Below are 22,347 nucleotides of genomic sequence, written 5' to 3' on the forward strand. Positions count from 1 at the left end.
CTTTAACTGTTTATTGCCTTATGCTTACCAGGGGCAGAAATAAGAAAGATGTTTTATAAAAGAGACACTGGGAAGCTAAAATAAAAGACTAAAACTACGGAGTAGACTTAAATAATTTGGAAAATACCTTGGATTATCAGAGTATTGAGTAAATGCTGGAATTGGTTCATTTAAACAATTGACCTTTTTTTTTAAAGGAGATTGAGTGAAAAAGACATTTTATAAAAGAGACTCTGGGAAGCTGGAATAAAAGACTAAAATCACAGAGCAGATTTAAAGATCTTGAAAAATACTTTGGACTATCAGAGTACTGAGTAAATGTTGAACTTGGCTTATTTAAATAATATGTTTAATACTGTTCTCATGTTATTCTTTATCTGCCTTTTAGGTAAGAAGACATTTTGGTCAACATTTGATAATGTAAATTGGAAATTTATGTTACAACAATTGAGGTGTATGGATTTTGGTGACAAATTTATAAATATGTTCAGGGCAATATATTCAAAACAAGAGGCCAAAGTAATAATGAATGGTGAGGTGACACAAAGCTTTGCAATACAGAAAGGCACAATACAAGATTGCCCGCTATCTCTGCTGCTGTTTATCCTAACACTGGAAGTATTGATGAGGAACATTCAGAAAGATGAGCAAATTAAAGGATTGAAAATCAGAAGAGAAAAGTACAAATTACAAGCCTTCGCAGACGATTTAGTTTTTATTCTAGAGGAGCCCTTACTGTCTGGTGTGAAGCTTCTGGAGGGACTGGTAGAATACTGAGAAGTAGCGGGATTAAAAAGGAGGAGAAAACTAAAATGATAGTTAAGAACATGACAAATAAACAGAAGGATGAATTAATAAAAGGAATAAGTATTCTAATAGCGAAAAAAGTGAAGTATTTAGGAATATACCTAACAGCAAGGTGCATAATGCTTAAAGAAGATAACTACACTAAATTAACAAATCAAATAAAGGTGGATCTCGAGAGGTGGAAGAACCTAAAACCCACATTAATGGGCAGAATAGCTGCAATCAAAATGAATATTTTACCAAAGATACTCTTTTTATTTCAAAACATCCCTATAAAATTAGAGAAAAGTTTTTTAAAAAATTTGAACCAATGTTGAAATTTATATGGCAAAGAAAGAGACTGAGAATCAAACTGAAATTAATGCAATATGCCAAAGAGAAAGGAGGGTTTGGCCTGCCCGACTGGGAGTTATACTATCAAGCTGCAGCACTCACCTGGATAAAAGAATAGATAACATTAAGGAATAAGAGGCTACTAATACTGAAGGCCATGATATTCAAGCAGGATGGCACACTTTTCTTTGGTATGAAAAAGGCACAGTACACAAATACTTTCACAGACTTTACATAAAACAGGCACTCTTGGTGGTGTAGATCAAAATTAAACAGAAAAATTACATGGAAATTCCAGTCTGTCTCTCTACACTAGAAGTGCTAATGCACCTAAATCTGATAAATATTGGGAAAATTGTTGTATATAAGGATATATTAAATGAGAAAAGAGAATTGAAAACCAGATCAGAACTAATAGCACAAGGGGTAGAACTGCAGTGGTGGTCATATCTACAAATACAGTCATGATACACACAGGATGTGAAAACATGGGGCATTAATAGTAAATTAACAACACTAGATAAAACTGTTAGTAGGGTTTGATGATAAATTGATTAAGGTGAAATATAAATACCCATTAGACTATAAAATGGAGGAAGAACAGGTTAAAGAAACTGGTGGTATGGGCCAAAAATTTTGGATATAATATTGAATCGGCTAGATGGCAGAATCTTTGGGAAAAGAATAGGAAATTAACACTGGCCACATCATATAAGGAAAATTTATACAAAATGTTTTACAGGTGGCATCTTCCTCCAGCAAGGTTGGCCAAAATGTTTAGAAATTTTATCACTGAAATGTTGGAAATGCCCTTGCATTTCCCTTGCATCTACCAGGCACATACTATCATATGTGGTGAACATGTAACCACGCAAGGAAATATTGACAGATTCAGAAATGGTTAGAGCAAATGGTGGGAGGACATATACAATTTAAGCCAGAATTATTCCTATTAGGAATAGTAACAGAAGGTTACAGTAAAGGCTCAACATATTTAATACTACATGTTGTCAGTTTTGGAAGCCATATTGAAACCAGATGCTGCCATGCTGCCATATTTGAGCCTGGGAAAGTAGGAGGGTAGAAGTTCTTGGGGCATGTATAGTTAGACAAAATAACATTCTTTTTGAACTTCTGGTTGGACTTTCTCAAAGACAGACCGGAGACCGTGATCATCCGTGGCTTCGACCCATGCTTTCCCTTTGGAGGGCTCCAATCATCTGCATCTGGGGCCAGAACCACCCTGTAGGGGTGGTAAAGAAAGGGGAGACCGCCAGCTGGGTCGAGAGGAGCTGCATCTTCTCTCCCTGACTTGGCATTTTACTCCCCTCCGAAGACAGCTGTAGTGGTGATAAAACATGGCCACCCTGAAGAGGAAGAGCTAACCGGAACAAGATTGTGCAGGAGCAGAAAGAAGAGGACAGCATAGAAACTGGGCTAACTTGGAGCAACATTTAAATATAAAGTACCCCAGGATTTAAAACTTAAGAAATATTTTTAAAAGACAAAGTGGCAGACAAAGAAAGGGAAGAAAAAATGTCTTTTGACAGCTGCAAGTGGCTTCGAACCTAGAAAGCCAGAAGAAACTATCTGTTTAAATTGGATAAAAATATGAGTTTGACACTAAATAGGCTTAACCTAAGCTGAATCTGAACATGTCAAAGGGAAACTAAAAAACAACAATTGACATTTGGACTTATTGGGTCTTTGAACTTTAACAAAAAAGCCTCAAATAGAAGGAAAAAGCAGAAGGCAAAAAGAGTTGAATTTGAACATAACGGAGAGTGCCATCTAGTGGTAAAAGAAGATTACTTGTGGGTTTTTTTAGCCTGGTTCTTCTAAAGTTTCACTTGATACAATGTAACTGAAATTTTGAAACAATAAAATCTCTATTTTATTGTTGGAAATGAAAATGAAAGTAGAATATTGAATATTTAAAAAAAGGAAAAAGTAGAAAGAAACTATTTTGAGGTTGTTTGGTAATTTTGGTATAAACTTTAATCTATGGACACTGAACTATGGGATGAATCTGATAAACCTAAAGAGGAATTAATAAAAGCTGATCGTTGGAAATAAATTTCATAGACACTGGTTGAATTAAGTTACTGGATAGAAGTGGATTAAAAATGGCAGAATTGTTTTTGGAATTAAAAATGGAACTTAGAAACATGAAAGAAAAGCTACAAGAAGAAGGCAAATCATTTTGCTCTGCCTTGCAACTTTTAGAAATGGCGATTTTAGAGCATGAAGAACAACAAAGAGTGCCAGAAGAAGAGGAGCTGATTGAAGAAGAGGCCATCTTTAATGAACATTTGGAACAACAAAAATTAAAGTGAAGGAGGAAAAAATGGGAATTAAAAATTGGAGGTTTGAGGAGGTAATTAAAAAGGGGATTATTTTGAAAACCAAACAAAGTAAAAGGAAAAAGCAGAAAAGGGAAATGCAGAAGGAAGTTTTAAAGAGGGAGGGAGACAAAACTCGGGGTAAGAAAAGAAGGGGAAGAATGAAGGGAAAAAGAGACAATAAGAAACAGGATCAGGAAACAAAGAAATATGGAACTCGAATAAAAATGAAAAGAAATTGTTTGTTTAAAAGACAGAGATAATGGTTAATTAAGAATTAAGACAGGGGACTCTGCAAGTTGAGGAGGTGTGATATAAATGTATTAGAAGTAACAAATTCATTAGAAAAGAGGGAAATATAGATTATTAAAATGAAAGACTGGAACTGATATTGTTTTGTTATTGGAATGTTTGTCTTTTCTAAACAATATACAAAGTTAAATGGAAGGGAAATGAAAAAAGAGAAATTATGGTAAGTTTATTAACTACGTTTAGTGAATTGATAGATTACAGCTGAAATGAAATATGAGGATTGTTGTAAAGAGAATAATATCAGTCTTTATGATGAATTGAATAGATTATTTTTTCTTTTTGAAATCATAATTATTTTTTATGTAATTAAAGGGGGAACTTGCGGAATCTGAATTAAAAGGTATATATGTTATATAGTTGTTAGAAGATTATTATAAATTTTTTAGTTAAATAATTATGGGAATTTAAAGGGGATTAATTAAATGATATATAAGCTTTAGTGGTGGCACATTCTAATTGGTAATTGTGGGGGAAACTTTTTTGAAATGTTTGAATTGAGATGGAATTTTTGGAACGATGAAATAAGAATATGCGATGAAATTTCAAACTTGACAGATAAAAGTATAAAGTACAATGTGTATAAAGATATGAGATTTATTTAAAGATTAAGAAAATAGGTTAAGTAATGAATTGAAAAAATATATAAAATAAGCTGATAAAAATAATACAAAATATGTAAAGTAATGAATATGAAATTAAATGTGAAAGATGAGTATGAAATTATAGTCATGTTTGTATGGAAATGTGATAACCTGGAATCATGCTGTTCACTAAAAAAAATGTTTTTAATATGTGGAAAACTGAAATAAAATTTTATTTAAAAAAAATAACATTCTTTTTGTAGTTCAAGGTCATGCTAGTGTTCACATATGTGAGAGGAAAGGACGGATGATGATTGGGGCATGTGATGTGATGATGGGTGTAGGGGTTTGGATTTGTAGTTTTGATCATTGCAAGGAAGCCTGGAATTTTCAGATTCAGGATTCCCCCAGTTGTGCCAGTTACTATCCAAATAAAAAAGAACTTTTGAGCGATGTCTGTCTCAGAGTTATCGGTTGGAGTGTAGGTTTGTTGGAACGTTGACATTATCCCAAATTTCTAAAAAACTACCAGCACCCCGAAAGGGGGCTTGTCCAGGGTGCTGAGCCCCAGCACTGAACCAAAACTGGAGAAGTGCAAAGACTCAGTAAAGCTGGAAGAAGTGCCTCCTTAAATTTGGAAGCTGTTGCGTTGTCAGCAAGTGGTTCTTTTTTCCCTTTCCCTCTGCTAACTGGGTTGGTTGGATATGGGTTTAACAATTTCAGTCTTGTTGCTGGGTTGTATTTGGGTTTCCTGGACAGGGCATAGGCCAAGAAGTTTTTCCCCTCTGGGAGATACCTGAGAGTGAAATTAAAGCATTTAAAATATTGCAGCCAACGTACTTGCTTGGGGGAGAGTTTCTGTGGAGTTTTCAGGGCTTCTAAATTTTTATGATAAGTCCAGACTTCGAAGGGGATTTTATTCCCTTCTAGGAAATGTCTCCATGTGAGGAAGGCCCATCGCATGGCATATGCCTCTTTCTCCCATATGCCCATCTTTGCTTGGTTTCTGACAATTTCTTGGAAGTGTAAGCACATGGTTGCAATTGTCCATGTTCATTCTTTTGGAGTAGAATTGCTCCTACTGCTACATCACTGGCGTCCACATGGATGACAAATGGTTGCTCTGGGTCTGAGTGTTTTAGAATTGGTTCTGCTGAGAATAATTGTTTTAAGTTTTTTGAATGCTGCTTGGCATTTCATTGTCCAGTTAAGGGGTTGTCTTGGCTTTGGTCCCCCCCCGGTTTTGTTTTTAACAAGCTCGTGATGGGGAGGGCAATATTCACAAAAGCTGGAATGAACTGACAGTAAAAGTTTGCAAAACCCAGGAAACTTTATAGTTATTTGCGAGTTTGGGGTGGCTCCCAATCAATAATGGCTTTTACTTTTTGTGGATCCATCTCTATTCCCTCGTGGGATATTCTGTATCCCAGGTAGTCAATTTTTTCTTGGTGGAACTCACCAAGAGAGTTTTGCATATAGTTTGGTGGCTTGGAATTTCATGAGACTAATTTTATGTGCTCTTTGTTTTGGTGTAAATTAAAATGTCAACAAGTTAACTAGGACTCCTTTGTACAAAAGTTCATGGAGCACCTCCTTAATTAGTTGCATAAATATGGAAGGGGCTCCTTGCCTTGTTACAATAACTCCTTCATTCTGTTAATGTTTTAATTTCTCTATATAGTTTGTGATTAAATGCATGTCTTCTGTCTTTTCCATAACTTATCCAAATATCAAATATTACCTTTTCTTTAACCACTCATACCAAATGTTCCATATTTCATAATAGTCACTATCTTGTTTATTTTTTAACAGCTTGGTTAGGCTATCCATCTCAGCGCATTCATGTATTTTTTTTAAATTACCATATCCTCTGAAGGAATGGAAGACAGTTTCCAGTTTCGTGCGTAGGTTATTCTGGCCGCAGTTATGATATGCAAAATTAAATATTGATTTTTTTCTCCATGTTTGAATCTATCATACTTAACAGAAAGGTTTCGGGTTCAGGTTTTAAATTTTGTTTTGTTATGTTTAAAATCCAATTTTTAATATTTCTCCAAAATTTCTGAGCACATGGGCAAGTCCACCACATGTGAAAATATGTTCCTTGTGCATAGTTACATTTCCAACAATTGGGTGGTAAGTTGGGGGACATCTTAGCCAGTTTCACAGGAGGTAGTGCCAGCGATGAACCATTTTATATAAGTTTTCTTTATACGAGACTGACATGGTTAATTTGTAATTTGTTTGCCAAATGTGTTCCCACTTATCTAATTCAATACTATGACCCACGTTTTTAGCCCAAATTATCATAGATTCTGTAACTGTTTCTTCTTTTAATTTATAGTCCAAAAGATATTTATGTGTTTTACTAATTGTTTTCTTTTCCTCTTCTAGCCATATTTTATCTAATTCTTGTGGAGTCATATTAAAGCCAAATTGTTCTCTATCTTTTTTATAATGGGTTTGTATTTGTGCAAAGGGCCACCATGCTATCTCCTTTCCTTGAATTTGTAGTTGGTTCCTATTTTTAAGCTCTCCAGTGTCGTATAGTAAATCTTTATGCCTAACAATATTTTCATAATCCAATACATTTGGATGTGTAGCTGCTTCCAATGTAGATAGCCACAATGGAACCTTTGGATAGTGTTTTTTTTTAATCTTTCCCCAGATATTAAACAACACATTTCTTACATGGTGCCTTTGGAAATGTGAATGTTGTTTAGATTTTCCATCCCACATGAAAGCGTGCCAGCCAAGTTGGAGATCAAAACCCTCTAAGACTAATAACCTTCTATTTTCTAATTTAACCCAATCCTTAAGCCAGTTTACTATAGCAGCATCATAACATAATTCAAAATCTGGAAGGCCAAATCCTCCTTTTTCCTTGGCATCCTGTAATAATTTATATTTCACTCTGGGTTTTTTCCTCTGCCATATAAATTTAGATATACATTTGTTTAATTCTACAAAAAAATTCTTTTCCAACTTGACTGGCAACAATTTTGGCAAAATATTCATTTTTACCATCGAAATACGTCCCAATAGCGATAACTGCAATTTGACCCAATTGTTTAAATCTTTAGCTATTTGCGTTATTAACTTATCGTAGTTATCTTTTTTAATCAACAAACATCTAGCAGTCAACCAGATCCCTAGGTATTTTACTTTATTTACCACCTGTATACATAATTTATTTGTTAGTTCTTCCTTCTGCTCCTTTGTACAGTTTTTGTTAACACTTTTGTTTTTTCTTTGTTATTTTTTAACCCTGCCACCTTTCTGTATTCTTCTATTTCTCTTAGTATAGGGCTCGCTTCTAAGGGTTCTTCTAATATAAATGCCATATCATCGACAAATGCCTGGAGTTTATATTCCTCTTTTTAATTTTTAGTCCTCTAATCTCTTGGTTTTGCCTAATTTGTACTAAAAGAGTCTTTTCTGCCAGTATATACAATAGAGGAGCTAGAGGGCAGCCTTGTCTTACTCCCTTATTTATCTTTATGGTATCTGTATTTTCCACATTTATTAATATTTTTGCAGTTTGCATGTTATAAATTGTCTTAATGAATCCTATAAAATTTTCACCAAATTTCATGGCTATCAGTTGTTTAATAAGAAAATTCCAATTCAGGTTGTCAAATGCCTCCTGGGCGTCTAAAAATATCAATGCCATTGTCTTGGTTGTGTATACTTCATAATATTCTAATATATCCATAATGGTCCTTGTATTTGTTTTTATTTGCCTATGGGGGAGGAAGCCATTCTGATCAGTGTGGATAATTCTACTTAATACTCTCTTTAATCTTTCCGCCAATATTGTGGCCATTATTTTGTAATCTACATTTCAAAGTGATATTGGTCTATAGTTTTGAATTTTTTGTGGGTCTGATTGTTCTTTATAAATATGGGTAATATATGCTTCCATCCATGATTTAAACATGTTAGCATTCTCCAGGGCTTCATTGTACAAATCCACCAATATCTCCTCTATTGTTTCTTGGAATTCCTTATAGAATTCCAAAGGAATTCAATCTGGGCCAGGGGTCTTATTTGCTTTTTGTGTTCCGATTGCCTTCCTAATTTCTTCTATAGATATTTTATTATTAAAATTTTGTTTCTCTTCATCAGTAATTTCGGGCAAGTTCTTTTCATTCAAGTATTGATCAATAGATTCTTCTGGTATTTCTTCCTGTTTATACAATTTCATAAAAGAAAACCTTAGCAATTTCTTTCTTTTCTTGGGTCTGCGTGCATAATTTCCCTTCCTGATCTTGGAGAGCTACGATCGTTCTCTTTTCTTGTTCTTTTTTAATTTTATGGGCTAACCACCTCCCTGGCTTATTTGCATTTTCAAAATAATTTTGTTTTGCTAATTTAATTTTCCGGGCCAGATCTTCCTGTACATTTATATTTATCTTATGTTTTACCAGATCTATTTCTTTCTTAATTGTTCTGGTCCTTTTGTCTACTTGTTTCCAAATCTTTCAGTTTCTCCTTCCATACATTTTGTTGCTGTCTTTTTTCTTTATTCTTTATAATATTGTAAGCAATAGTTAGACCTCTCACATAGGCTTTGGTCATATCTCAAAGATTCTGTAGGGAGGTATGTTCTCTTTTATTTATTTCAAAAAATAAGTTCAATTTTTTCTTTATCATTTCGATATATTCTTTATCTCTTAATATGGTATTGTTAAATGTCCATCTTCCAATTTTTCTCTCCTTTCCATTCAATTTGAATGGGATTATGGTCAGCCCATTGGGGTTCACAGTGTGAATCAGATTCTTTTTCTCCGGAGAGTTGTTCCTCTTGGCTTCTCATATTTAAGTCGTCTCTACTTTCTTGTTCTTCCTCGTGTATTTTTTGTCCTGCCATGAAACTAAAAGCCCCTCTGGGGTGAGCCACCTAAATGGAATACCATTTCTAATGTTGAGTTGATAAAAACTGGTAGCCCCTTCTCTGCTCTCTAACTCTCCTGGGTATTTGTTTCAGTGTAACCACTTCATGATCTTTGTATACAAGTGGTTCATCTCTGGTCTTACTATAGAGCAGGTCTCGTGTTGTCTTCCTCGCAAATCAAATGTGAACCTCTCGGGGTAGTCTATGTCCCCTCGCACAGTATGTATATACTCTGTAGATCTCATCTACATCATTTTCAATTTCCATTTTGGGTTTCTGTAAGGCCGCTGCTATCAGATTTGTCATAATTGCACATAAATCTTCCTTTCTGTCTTCCACCAAATTTTGGAACCTAAGATGAAATGATGCCTTCTCTAATTCCATGTGTACCATCGAATCCCAGAGTTCTCAGTAAAGCCAATTTTGTTCTGAATCCTCTCATTTCTTCTCCACCATCTCCATTCTTGCCTCTACTAAATTTAATTTCTATTCATTTTTTATCACTTCTTCCTGCATCTTTCCAATCTTACTATTCAAATTTTGTATTTCATTTTTCACTTCTCCTATTTCAATCCTCATCTCTGTTTTCATGTCTTCATGGTTCCTCGCTATCAATTTGTGGGTTTTTGCTATCATTTCCTCCATCATAGTGAGCGTTGCCTGTACTGTCTGCAGGCTTTGAGCTGAACTAGTTTTTTCTGCCAATAGCATTGCATCTATAGATCTCTGCCCCATAGGTGAAGACATCATTGTTGTAGTTTTCTTTCCTGATTTTACATTTGTAATTGATGTTGTCGCCATTTTAACTATCTGTAGCAGCTCTTTCCAACCTACCATCAACTTTCCCTAGTAGAGTACTATTTTCCTCTCCTTTTCAGTTCAATGGTAATATTAATACATATATTATTAAATTATTAATTACCAAAATTCTATTATGGAAATTCACAATCAGTTCTTATTTCTATTTTTACTTATTGAACTTATTCAACTATTACAATGCTTAAGAGAATTCAATATTAAACAAATACAAATATATTTACTCACAGAATCAACAGTCTTATACACTTAATTAATTAATTTAAAGCAGCCAATTCATTAAAGTAATTAAATTCTTATCTATATATAAATATCAATTAATCTATTTCTTTACAGTTCAATTATATGCTTATCTCAGAATAAAAATATCTAAGTTTCTTACTATATGATTATTATTTAGAGGTCTGAATTCTATATTTATACAACACACTTTCAATTGTTCAGTTATTCAAAAATTATTAACCAGTATTCTTAGCTCAATATTCTAACGCATACATATCTATTAAGATTATGTTTTACCAATACTATTTAGTTACATCTATGTTTGACCAGTTGAGTGGTGTCCGTGGTCTTCTTCTTCTTCTTCTTCTTTTTTTTTTTTTTTTTGGATAAATACCTTATTACAGTTCTTAGTTCAAGTTCAAAATGTCCTCTTTAAATTTGCATAGTCACTTCCACCGTTTCGTTTCTCCTTTCTGTTTTGGCTTCTTATTCTTTTATTCCTTTATTCTTTTTCTCCACACGGTCCCGGTTTCACTTATAAATCTTAGTTATCTTATTTCTTCCTTTTTTCGTTATCACAGCTATCAGACAAATATTGCAATTATAAAGTTTCTTTCCTCAGTCCTTTCCTTAAATCTTTCAGTGTCAATTGTTCTCCTTTCAAGTTATTACTCTGAGCTGTTCTTCCGATCTCTCTGTCTCAATTGGATACCATCAGTCACTTTCTCTTTCTTCCCACAGTTCTCAAACGTCAAACACCAAAAAATATAATTATACAACCCACTTTTCAACTCCCAAGATAAAAGTAAACGCTGTTGTCTCACCCTTCAGCTCCTCAGTTTTCAGCACTCATCAGCACGAATTACTGCCATTTCTTTAGTTAGTACTCCTTCCCATGTTTCTGCCACTTCGCTACACGGTTTGGTTTGGAATTTCAATTTTCAATTTCCCTTTGTAGTATAAATCAGTATTCTGAAAATCTTCTTTAATTTCACCTTTTCACTACTCAATTTGCTGTTCTCCACTCTTTGCTTCCTTCCTTCTTTTTTAAGCTGCTGGAGTGGTTGGGTTTTCCAGGTTCCCCTGCTGTTGGGCGATCAGGTTTTCTGGCAGGGGTTTTCTAATGGCACTCCTCTGCACAGTGCCCCTCCTTCCCATACTTAAAGCAGCCAGATGGCCTTGGTGCGATGGGGGTTTGGGGTTTGAAAGGTTCCCACTTCCCCTGGGGTGGGGATCTTCTCCAAGCCCTGCTGGTGCGGTACTTGTTTTGGGTCATGTCGATCTCCGCATCCTCTGCCACCAGGTACCATTCATGCAGGTGGCTAGGGGCCCTGTGGGCCAGGCAGGCAGTGTACAGGTCATTGTTGTGTCCATCTTTGAACCATCAGACTAGAATATCTTCTGGCCAGTCAACTCGGCCAGCCAGGTCATGGAATTCCTTGATGTAGGCGAAGGCCCTGCTTTACGACCTAATGCGATGGCGGGCTTTGTGATCGGCGAGGGGGTCTTCGAAGCGATGGCGTAGGGCTGTCATGAATCAATTGAGGTTCTGCAGCTCTGGAGCATCAATGTTATGGAGGATTACCGTCCATCTGGCCACTGCCCCTTCTAGGGCTAGGGTGATGACTCGCATTTGTGTACTGGTTGGGAAGTCCCACCCTTATTCTTGCATATAGAATATGCCAGGAAAAAAACACGTTTATGGGGGGGTCTCCATCGAATTTTGCCTCCAGGGTGTGATATTTCTCCAGCTGTAGGTCTCTGGGTTGTCCGGGATTAATCCCTTGCTCTGGACTGATAGGAGGTTGGGCACCTGGCACGGCTGCTGGTCGTGTTGACAGGCTTTGTCGGTTGCTTGATTAGTCTCGGCTAGATCAGAGGTGACGGCTCAGGTTCCTCGGATGCTGGTTCGCTCACTCTCCTTCACTGGTGACCTGGTTCATCTCGGACATTGGGGTCTTCCAGGGCTTCCCTCACGAGGCGGTTTATGTACCGCTTCAATTGATTACCTGCCAGCTGTTCCTCGATCAGCTCTTCCTGATTGGAAAGGGCTTCCAGTTCCATTTTCCACCCTGGTTTTTGGCTACCACAGGTGAGGTTTACTCCCCTAGCTCTTCCATCCCAGCTGTCCCTTTTTCCTACACCTATAGACCATCTGGGCTTTGTGGAACTTTTGAAGACAGCTTTGATGTCTTCGATGGAATGTACAGAGCTGGTGTCGGGCTGGGTAGTTGTTGAGGTTTCTCCCCAGCACTCAGCTTCCCCTTGCTCGCTGCTATGTTCAGACATTGTTTCAGGGTCCCCTTGGTAGAGTAAAATTTTTGGAAGAAAAAAAAATCTCTCCGGATTGACCACTATTGCAGACCCTGTTTTATGTAAGGACCAGCCTCTTCCCCCCCTTTCAAAATCTAAGTATGAACTCTTGAAAACTTTGTATTTCAAAAGGAATCTTTTATTGAAGAGGGGTAATAGCAGGTCAAAATTCAAAGGAGGGTCTGGAGTCCCTCAGGGCATGCAACTAAGATAAAGGGAATTAGAACCCCTCCCCGCAGTCTGATGTGGATTCCACCAATCCACAGGTGTGAACATGTTATTATCCTACTGTCTCTGAGAAAGCAGATAAGGAAAGGTTCCCAGGAGTTATCTTCCAGCACTGCAATCCACATGGCCCCTTCTCCCCTTACATCCCTCAAACAGTTGAGATTTTTCCAGACATCTGGGACGCCAGGCAACGGCGTTGAAAACGTGTAAAAGATTATACAAAGCCAATGTAAGAAATAGGATATTTGGGATACATAGAGAGGAAAAGAATTAAATGTATCAAATCCACCCCCTCCCCCTTCTTCCATCGGAGAATGGCAGATACACAGATCTGACAGATGAGTTAGGCTTTTTTAGTTTATGTATGTTTAAACAATATAATGAGGATTACTTAAATTCGACAAATGTGATGGAGATTACTAATATTGTTATGATGAACTGGATTAATATGAGTAATACCCAGAATCAACTCTGTTCACACACAATATGGATGTAGATTGGAAAAAAATAATAAAAAATCTTAAATATCTTTAAAAAATATCTTAAATATCTTTTAAAAAATATTTCAGAGCTCCTGGAGTACAAGGAAACTGCCAGAGGACTGGAAAATAGCTGATGTGATTCCAGTGTTTAAGAAGCAGGAAAAAGTGGATCCAAGAAACTATAGTCTATAGTTAATGTCTATGGAGATTCTCAGTCATCCAGATCATGGTTGTCCCAAATGTGCTTTTTTTTCTGATGAAGCTTCTTGGATGAGAAGCAAAACATCTTCAAAGAAAAATCAGAAACTCCAGTTGCCTCTTGAAAAAAGCACATTTGGGTATAGACCAGTTAATTTGATATCAATACCTGGAAAAACCTGGAAGACAGCAAGCAGCAGCTTTGTGAAAACCTAGAAATGAACAAGGCAATCACTACAAACCAGCATGGATTTGTTTGTTAAATCAGATACATTGTCTCTGAGACAGATAATCGAAAATGGCAAGATAGCCTTTGTACATGTTTTTATTTCATGGTGAACCTATATTGATAAAACACATGCATAAAATTGTATGCATGCAAATCATCTTTACTCCATTTTGCTTCTGAGAAGTTAGTGTTTTTTTGTAAAGTTGAGACTTGTGTTAGAAATATTTTTCACAAAAGTGTATGCATACATGTTTTTACAAGTTAGTAACTGGGGAGGGTTGAAAATTAAAGTGACAGGATACATTTTCATTAAGTTTTTTTATATTTTCTGAAGTTTTGTGACAGATATTATTAACATATATTATGGAAGTGAAGAAGCAGTGTGTGAAGACTTGGAACTCAAGGCTTTTGTGAAGGACATCTTTGTCTATGGGATGAGGGGCAACAAGGATTCAGGTGATGTACAACTTCTGTTGCAGTTCACTTCTGTTTTTGTTCCAGTGCACTTAAGCTGATGTGATAGAACTTTCCTTTTTTTAACCAATTCTATAGCTTATTTCTTTAATACATTTCAAACAAACAGACAAATATCTTCCTTTTCTGACAAAAATGGAAGCCTGAGAAAAAATAAAAAATAAAATATTAAGAACATTCCATTGGTAACAGTGGAATAGGAACAATGAGTGAAAGTCTCCACTACAGTGACCTCCACATGGGTTCAGGCAGTGATAAATACATCACTACAGGGTGGAATGTTCCCATGATCTTTTAGAGAGGCTTTTATTTGCCCCCTCCTCAAAAAAATATTATTAGATCACCCGCTTGGACAACTTTCATACAGTTAACCATCTTCCCTTGGCAGCTTCAGTGGGTCCTGGATGAAACAGATTATCTGGACTCTTTCCACTCTGGTTTCAGGGCTGATTATGGGACAGAAATAGTATTGGTCATACTTGTTGATGATTCTGCTGAAAGCAGGGTGGGGATAGTGCATCCATCTTGCTCACTTTGATTTATCAGTAGCCTTTGATATCATCAACCATGGTATGTTTTTGGGGCAGCTGCAGGATCTGTTGATGGGTGGTACAGTTTTGTGCTGGTTCGGCTCTTCTCCAAGACTGATTGGGATTAATAGGGATCAAAAGTTCCAGCTCATAGACACTTGTGGTGTGCCACAGGGTTCAGTTCTCTCTCTACTTCTTTTTAATATCTAGATGAAGCTGCTGGGTAAGATCATCTGCCAGCATGGGATGAGGCATCATCAGTATGCTTTATACTATATTTCTATCCCAGGTGACCTAAATGTTGCTGTTATTGCTTTCTCGTGGTGGCTAGAGACTTTGGGGTTCTGGATGGGGGAACTACCAGTTTGCTTCTGAATCCAATTCCAGGTATTAGTTATCACCTTTAAAGTCTTTTATGACATTGATCCAGACTACATGGGGAATATCTTAGCCCAATGCTATTGACTCATCCCACTTGTTCTGGTATAAGGGGCATACTGCAAACCCTTTAGATCAAAGAATTCTGGTGGGCAAGGCCCAGAAGAAAGACTTTTTCTGCTGTGGCTATCATCCTTGTGGCCTTCAGAAACAGCCTCAAAACCTGGCTCTGCCAAATGCCATGGAGGCAATCCATACTGGAGATGGTTAGTGGACCAGGAATAAGATCCCACCCCCACCCCATTGTATTCTGGTTTTTCAGGTATTTAATCTGTATAAATTTTCATATTTAATGTTTCAATGTTTTAATATTTCAATTTTTAGATTTTATGATGTTATAAGTTGCCCAGAGTCACCTGACCATGAGATGGGTGACATATAAATTTAATAAATAAATAATAAGAAAAGGTTGATATAAAAATGTTGTCTTCTATATTAGGAGACCAGTAGAATCTTTTCTGACTAACAAAAGCTCAATCCTTTTAATAAGATCTGTTATTTAGAAAATATACTACCAGACTCCTAACCCATAAATCAACACATTTCTTCTCTTGCAATAAAATATATTCAGAACTTAAAATGTAAAACATGGAATAATAGGGTTGGAAGGGACTTTGAACCTTTTCTGGTCCAACTTCCTTTTTGATCAGAAGATCTTATAATTCCAACTGCCCAATCTCTTCTTGAGAAGGCTCAGTGATGGAGTATCCATAATTACTGAAGATAACCCATTCCACAGATTAATTGTTCTCACTGCCATGAAATTTCTCCTTAGTTCTAGGTTGGATCTCTCTTTATAAAGCATCCACCCATTACTTCTTGTCCTGGCTTCAGATATTTTGGAAAATAAGTCTTCCCTCTTCTCTGTGATAGCCCTCAAGTAAGGAAGGCAGCATTCATGTCATCTTTAATCCTTCTTTTTGATAGGGTAGACATGCATAGTTTCCTTAACCCTTCTCACACAGTTTAACTTACAGACCCCGGTTCTTCTCTGCACTCTTTCGAGGATATCAACTACTTTTTTATATTGTGACAACCAGAACTGGTTTTGGGGTCTCACTAGTATAGTATAAAGTGGTACTATCCAGTGGTGAGATTCAAATAATTTAACAACCAGTTCCTGATCAATGAACAGATGACAGTGGGCTTTTATTGGACATTAGTTATGCCCATTCTTGGATGAAGGGGCCCTGTTTATAATCACTCATGCCCTGGTCACCTCTCATTTGGACTTTGTTCCACATGGGACTACCATTAAAGACTATTCAGAAACTTCGGAGCACATGTTACACCTCTGCTGGGTAAGATGCATTGATTACCAGTTTGTTTCAGGGTCCAGTTAACCAAGTGCTAGTGTTGACCTTTAAAACCCTACATAGCATAGGATTGGATTATTGATGGACTGCCTCTCCCCAGTTTCATCTACCCATCACACCAAATCTAATAGAAAGGGAATGTTATGGCTTCCATTGTCTAGGAAGCTACATTTAATAGGCTCTAGGTAGCAGATCTTTTTTGGTGCCTGTGGTATGGAATATGCTCCACCCTGAGGTGAGGATAGTTTCATTGCTTCCAAGTTCTAAGTTATGCCAGCAAGCCTGGGGACCCCAAGAGATGGGTGAATGAATGAAGTGGCTCCATTACTATTATTTCTTCATGTGTTCTTGCTTTAGTTATTTTTGTAGTTCTTTAATGACTTAATATTTGTTGATGATAATTATTTTAGATATTGTTTTAGTTTTGTTGTATGGATGCCCAGAATCAATTGCTTCTGAAGTGGTTGACTATACAAATTAGAGGAATAAACATTGGAATTTTTTTCAATATATTAGTTTATTTTCACACACCCCTATAAAATAATTTCATTGGCTTGCTCTTACAAGAAGAATACAGAAAATTCATTTCAAGCAACTTGGGAAAGATTCTATTGCCTTCCTTCAAATTTTAAAAATATTTTCTCTTCCTCTCTTTTCTGATTTTCAGGATTTCCTAAGACAATTAAGACACGAGAAAAGCTTTCTGAATATCTTACCGTAGTAATATTTACAAGTTCAGCACAACATGCAGCTGTAAATTTTGGTCAAGTAAGTTTATTTAAATGTAATCATATGGGTTATAAACTTTTACAATTGACAAAAATATGAAATGTAAAAAAATGGAAGAAAACATTTTCCTTCTGCAGAAAACACAGGAAAGACAGAATAGAAAGGTGGATTTCAAATGGCATGTTTAATTAATTAATTAGTCACATTGGTGTCAGAAGAAAAGCAAAAATTAGTGAAAGGAGAGGTAAGAAATAAAATTATCTTTTGATCAGAGAAGGGCAACTTGCACACTGCCTGCACCCCTCAGCATACAATCTGTCCCTGAAACTGGACACAGCTAATTTTTTCAGACTTGTTACTGTGTATATTCACAAGTATTAAGAGGCAAACAACTGATTAAATCTATGGCACATTAACAGAATAACAGAAGATCTTGGAGGTCTTCTAGTCCAGGGGTCTCCAACCTTGGCAACTTTAAGACTTGTGGACTTCAACTTCCAGAATTTAACTTCAACTTCCAGAACTCTGGGAGTTTTAAAGTTGCCAAGGTTGGAGACCTCTGTTCTAGTCCAAAACCCTGCTCCACCAGGAGACATTATACCTTTCCAAACAAGTGGCTGTCTAGTCTCTTCTTAAAAGCCTCCAGTGATTGAGCACCCACAATTTCCACTGTTTAATTGTTCTCATTGTTAGGAAAATTTTGTCCTTAGTTCTAGGTTGCTTCTCTCCTTGTTTAGTTTCCATCAATTGCTTCTTGTTTTGCCTTCTACTGCTTTGAAAAATATATTGACCCCTCCCTTTTTTGAGCCAGCCATTCAAATGTTGGGACACTGCTATCATGTCATTTCTAGTCCTTCTTTTCACTAGACTATCAATTCTTCATACATTTTAGCCTCCAGCCCTCTAATCATCTTTGTTGTTTTTTTCTGCACTCTTTCCAGAATCTCAACATCTTTTTCTTATATTGAGGTGACCAAAACTGTATGCAACATTACCAAGGACTTCTAAATCAGCACTAATACTTCACATGATCTTGATTCCATCTCTCTGTTAATGCAAGGGTTAGGGTTAGGGTTAGCATTGGCTTTTTGGACTGCTGCCACAACTGCTGGTGATTATCCACTGGGACTTCAAGATCCCTCTCATAGTTACTACTATTGAGCCAGATTTCACTTAATCTGTACCTGTACATTTGGTTTTTCTTGTCTAAGTATAAAACCTTACTTTTCTCTATATTGAATTTCATTTTGTTAGATAGGGTCTAGTGTTCTGGACTGTTGGCTATTTCTGTCAGTTTAGTGTCATCTACAAATTTGCTGAATTCCCCTCACTGAATCATTTATGAAGATGTTGAAATGTACTGGGCCTAAAAAGAACCTTAGATTACCCTACTGCTTACTTTCCTCTATGAAGATGTAGTTCTAGGGATGGATAAGCAGGAAATGGAAGCAGAAATAGATGAAACTTTTAGAATACACACAAATTATGTGAGGAGGCATAATCTTCCAAGAGGAGTACATGTGAGATTTGTGAAAAAATCAATAACAGACGAGATACTCAACAAGACAAGAGACAAACCATTGCAACATAAGGGGAAACAATTGGTAGTCTTGAAACAGATCCCTAGGAAAGTAAGAGACCTTTGGAAACAGTATCATTTTTTACTTCAATGTTGATTAAATTCAATGTAAACTTTAGATGGCTGATACCTGAGGGAACACTAGTTACTTGGCATGAAAAAGATATAGATTGGATTCATTGGACAAACAATGGAATTTCATGATCGCCACTTCAACCTGAAAGAGGAACAAGAAGTGAGGGGAGAAACAGTGGTGTTATATATCAAAGAAACAATAAATGCTCGTCAAATTTTTAAAGATGAAGAAGGGAAAATTTTGATGGTAGAAGTGACCTTAAATCAAAAACAGATACTCTTAGTTGCTATCTAACAATGGACAAGAAGAATTTTATTAAAAACTTCATAAGAAGTTACTTGAAACAGAATATGAAAATATTTGTCTCTTAGGATATTTTAATGGAATAGTTGATACAAAACTTGACTACAAAAGTAGCAAAAAACCCCCAAAAAACTAAGAAAGACTACCCAGAACTTTTTTTAAAATGACAGAAGAACTAGCTATACAACCCAGGGAAAAACCAATACACATTTTACTCTAACACACATCAATTTTGGTCTAGAATAGATATGATTTGGATGACCTTGGAACTAAACACAAGAGATAGAAATAGAAACAAATCTGTGGGCTGATCGTAGTCCAGTTAAAATTAGTTGGAAGAGAAGAGTAAGATGGACTTTAAATCAATCTATACTAAAAGATAAAGAATTTATACAGATGATGGAAAGAGACATGGGATTTTAAAAAAAGAGAACAGGAAGGAGGAGACCTCATTACAGAACATGTGGGACACAGCAAAAGCTTATATTAGAAGATTAGCTATAACCTATATAGCAAAGAAAAATAAGAAAGAGAAACAATACCAAAAGACTTCAGAAGAATATAAAAGACTTGAAGCAGAGTTATAAAAAGAATCACAAAGGGTAAATCTAAAAAATGAAATGGAGATGATTAAGCATAAGTTAAATATAATGAAAAAAGAACTGGCACAACAAATAAAAAGAGCAAAACATTTTTTTTGAAAATGCTAATAAACCTGGAAGGTGGCTAGCCTATAAATTGAAGGAGAAAGAGAAGAAATTGATAAGTAAACTGCAGGATGAGAAAGGTATACTACACTATCAAATGGAAAAGAAAATATATATAATTCAGGAGTTCTATAAGAAGCTAAATGACCATGAAAAAGTACCAGAGGAAAAAATAATATTTGGAAAAAGCTAACCTACCAAAAGTGTTGGAAACGGTGAAGAATATGTTGAATGAAAGAATAACAATGGCAGAATTAGTAGAGGCGATTAAAAGACAAAAGAATAATAGAACACCAAGTCCAGATGGTCTACCAAGAGAAATGTATAAAGATCTACAAGATACATTGAGCTTGTCAATGTTAGAGGTATATAATGAAGTTTTATTAGAAGCCAAGATACCACATATATGGACAGAACTAATATCACTTTAATCCCAAAAGAAGATTCAGACCTAACACAAATAAAGAACTATATCCTTATTAAATGCAGATTATAAAATATTTGCTTCAATAATAGCTGAAAGATTTAAAAGATTTTTGAACAAGTTTATACATTCTGACCAAAATGGGTTTTTATCTAAAAGGCAAATCAGAAACAATGTGAGAATTTTAGATACACTGGAGTACTATGAAGTACATTGTGAAAAACAACTGGCATTAATCTTTTTAGATGCTCAGAAAGCATTTGATAATGTAAACTGGCAATTTATGATGCAACAATTAAAATGTATGGACTTTGGCAAAAAATTTATAAGTATGATTAAGACGATTTACACAAACCAGAGAGCTAAAATAATGGTGAATGGAGATGTGACAGAAAAATTTTATATTAAAAAAGGCATAAGACAAGGATGTCCATTATCCCCACTATTTCTATAGTATTACTATGTATAAATTAAACATGAACATCGTTTATAACTGAGCATGTTAATATAATCAATAGGCTTACAAATAAGCTAACATGGTTAGTATTTTAAATATGGTTAAAATCATTCTGTTGTACTACTACTATTGTTATTAGTATATATGTTTCTTTTTTCTTTTCTTTTGTAAAATGGTATGCCTGGAAAATACACTGTATTCAAAATGTTTATATATAAATTTAAAAAAAAAAACTTGACCTGAAGATGTAGTTCCATTAAGGACTACACATTGAATGCTGTTTTTCAGCCAGTTACAAATCCATCTGATGGTAATGCTGTCTATCCAACAATTTTTAATTTACCAAGAAGTAATTGTGGTTTACTTTGTCAAATACATTATTAAAATTTAAGTATATTATGCACAGTGCATTTCACTGATCCACTAATTTAGTCACTTTGTCAAAGAATGAAATAAAGTTATTGTTATCTCCATAGTGAAACATGACAGTATCTGTAGCAGTTAATTGATATAAGGGGATGCTTATATTTCCATTATGTAATTTTAGATAAAGGGGGCATGATGGTTCAGCAGTTAAAGATGCTGAGCTTGTCAGCTGGAAAGCTGACAACCCAAACTCAAGATCTGGGTGCTGCGCAACAGGATGCACTCAAATTTCTTGCCCCAGCTCCTGCCCACCTAGCAGTTTGAAAGCATGAAAATGCAAGTTCACTATTAGGTACCACTAATAGTGAACTTGTGTTTATAGGCCACCAGATAGTGTTTATAGGCCACCAAATATTGTAGTTTTCCCCGGTATTTCCTGGAATCTAGGATTTCCTTGACATCAAAGTGTTGTTCCCCTTCTATGAGAAGGGGAACTGGGGGGGAGCAGGCTGGACAGGCCAAATGGAAGACACTTGCTCAAGTTTGAGCAACTAACATGAAATACTGGGTGGATCCGCCGAAGGGTTTTGGGCAGCTCTAACTGTACCATGACTGGGATAATCCACCATAAAGTATTTCCCCAGGAATGTACTGTAGTACAAGGTAAAGTTAAAATGAAGTATTGCACCCAATGCACTTGCTTGAGTGACAATTTTCGGGGAGTTTTCAGGGCTTCCAGGTTTTTACGATCAGTCCACACTTCAAAGGGTGCTTTGCCCCTTCAAGGAAATGTCTCCAAGTTCATAGTGCCCATTGGACCGCAAACACTTCCTTCTTCCAAATTGCCCATCTCCTCTCAGTTTCCATTAATTTCCTGGAGGTATAAGCATAGGGCCCCTTTGTCTTTGGCCTACAAGAGCATGGCGCCTACAGTCAGTGGTGTCAGCCTGGACAACAAACAGGGCATCCTTGTTGGGATGCTTAAGTATGGGTTCGGCTGCAAACTGACACTTGAGTTTCTCAAAGACTGCTTGCCATTCCATCATCCACTCAAGGGGATGGCTAGGTTTAGGCTTGGCATTTCCCTTTGCTTTCAGAAGGTTGGTAATGGGTAATGCAAATGAAGGGATGAATTGTCTATAAAAAAATTGCAAAACCTAGGAAACTTTGCAACTGCTTTCCAGTGCA

At 36.1% G+C, this 22,347-nt stretch overlaps 1 protein-coding gene across 2 annotated transcripts in view; it reads left to right on the forward strand.

Annotated features, from left to right (window-relative positions):
- The window catches only part of ALOX5 (arachidonate 5-lipoxygenase), a 154,709-nt gene that overhangs the window by 120,249 nt on the left and 12,113 nt on the right, over positions 1-22,347 (forward strand). For both annotated transcript variants that reach the window (XM_026688473.2, XM_087962524.1), the window contains exons 11-12: positions 14,095-14,216; positions 17,186-17,286. In XM_026688473.2, coding sequence (XP_026544258.1) covers positions 14,095-14,216; positions 17,186-17,286 — 223 coding nt within the window. The remainder of the gene's footprint in view (positions 1-14,094; positions 14,217-17,185; positions 17,287-22,347) is intronic.

Source organism: Notechis scutatus, chromosome 3 (genome assembly GCF_049901735.1).
Source record: "Notechis scutatus isolate UNSWTSFEM ecotype Mainland chromosome 3, rNotScu1.2, whole genome shotgun sequence".
Lineage (NCBI taxonomy): Eukaryota > Metazoa > Chordata > Lepidosauria > Squamata > Elapidae > Notechis > Notechis scutatus.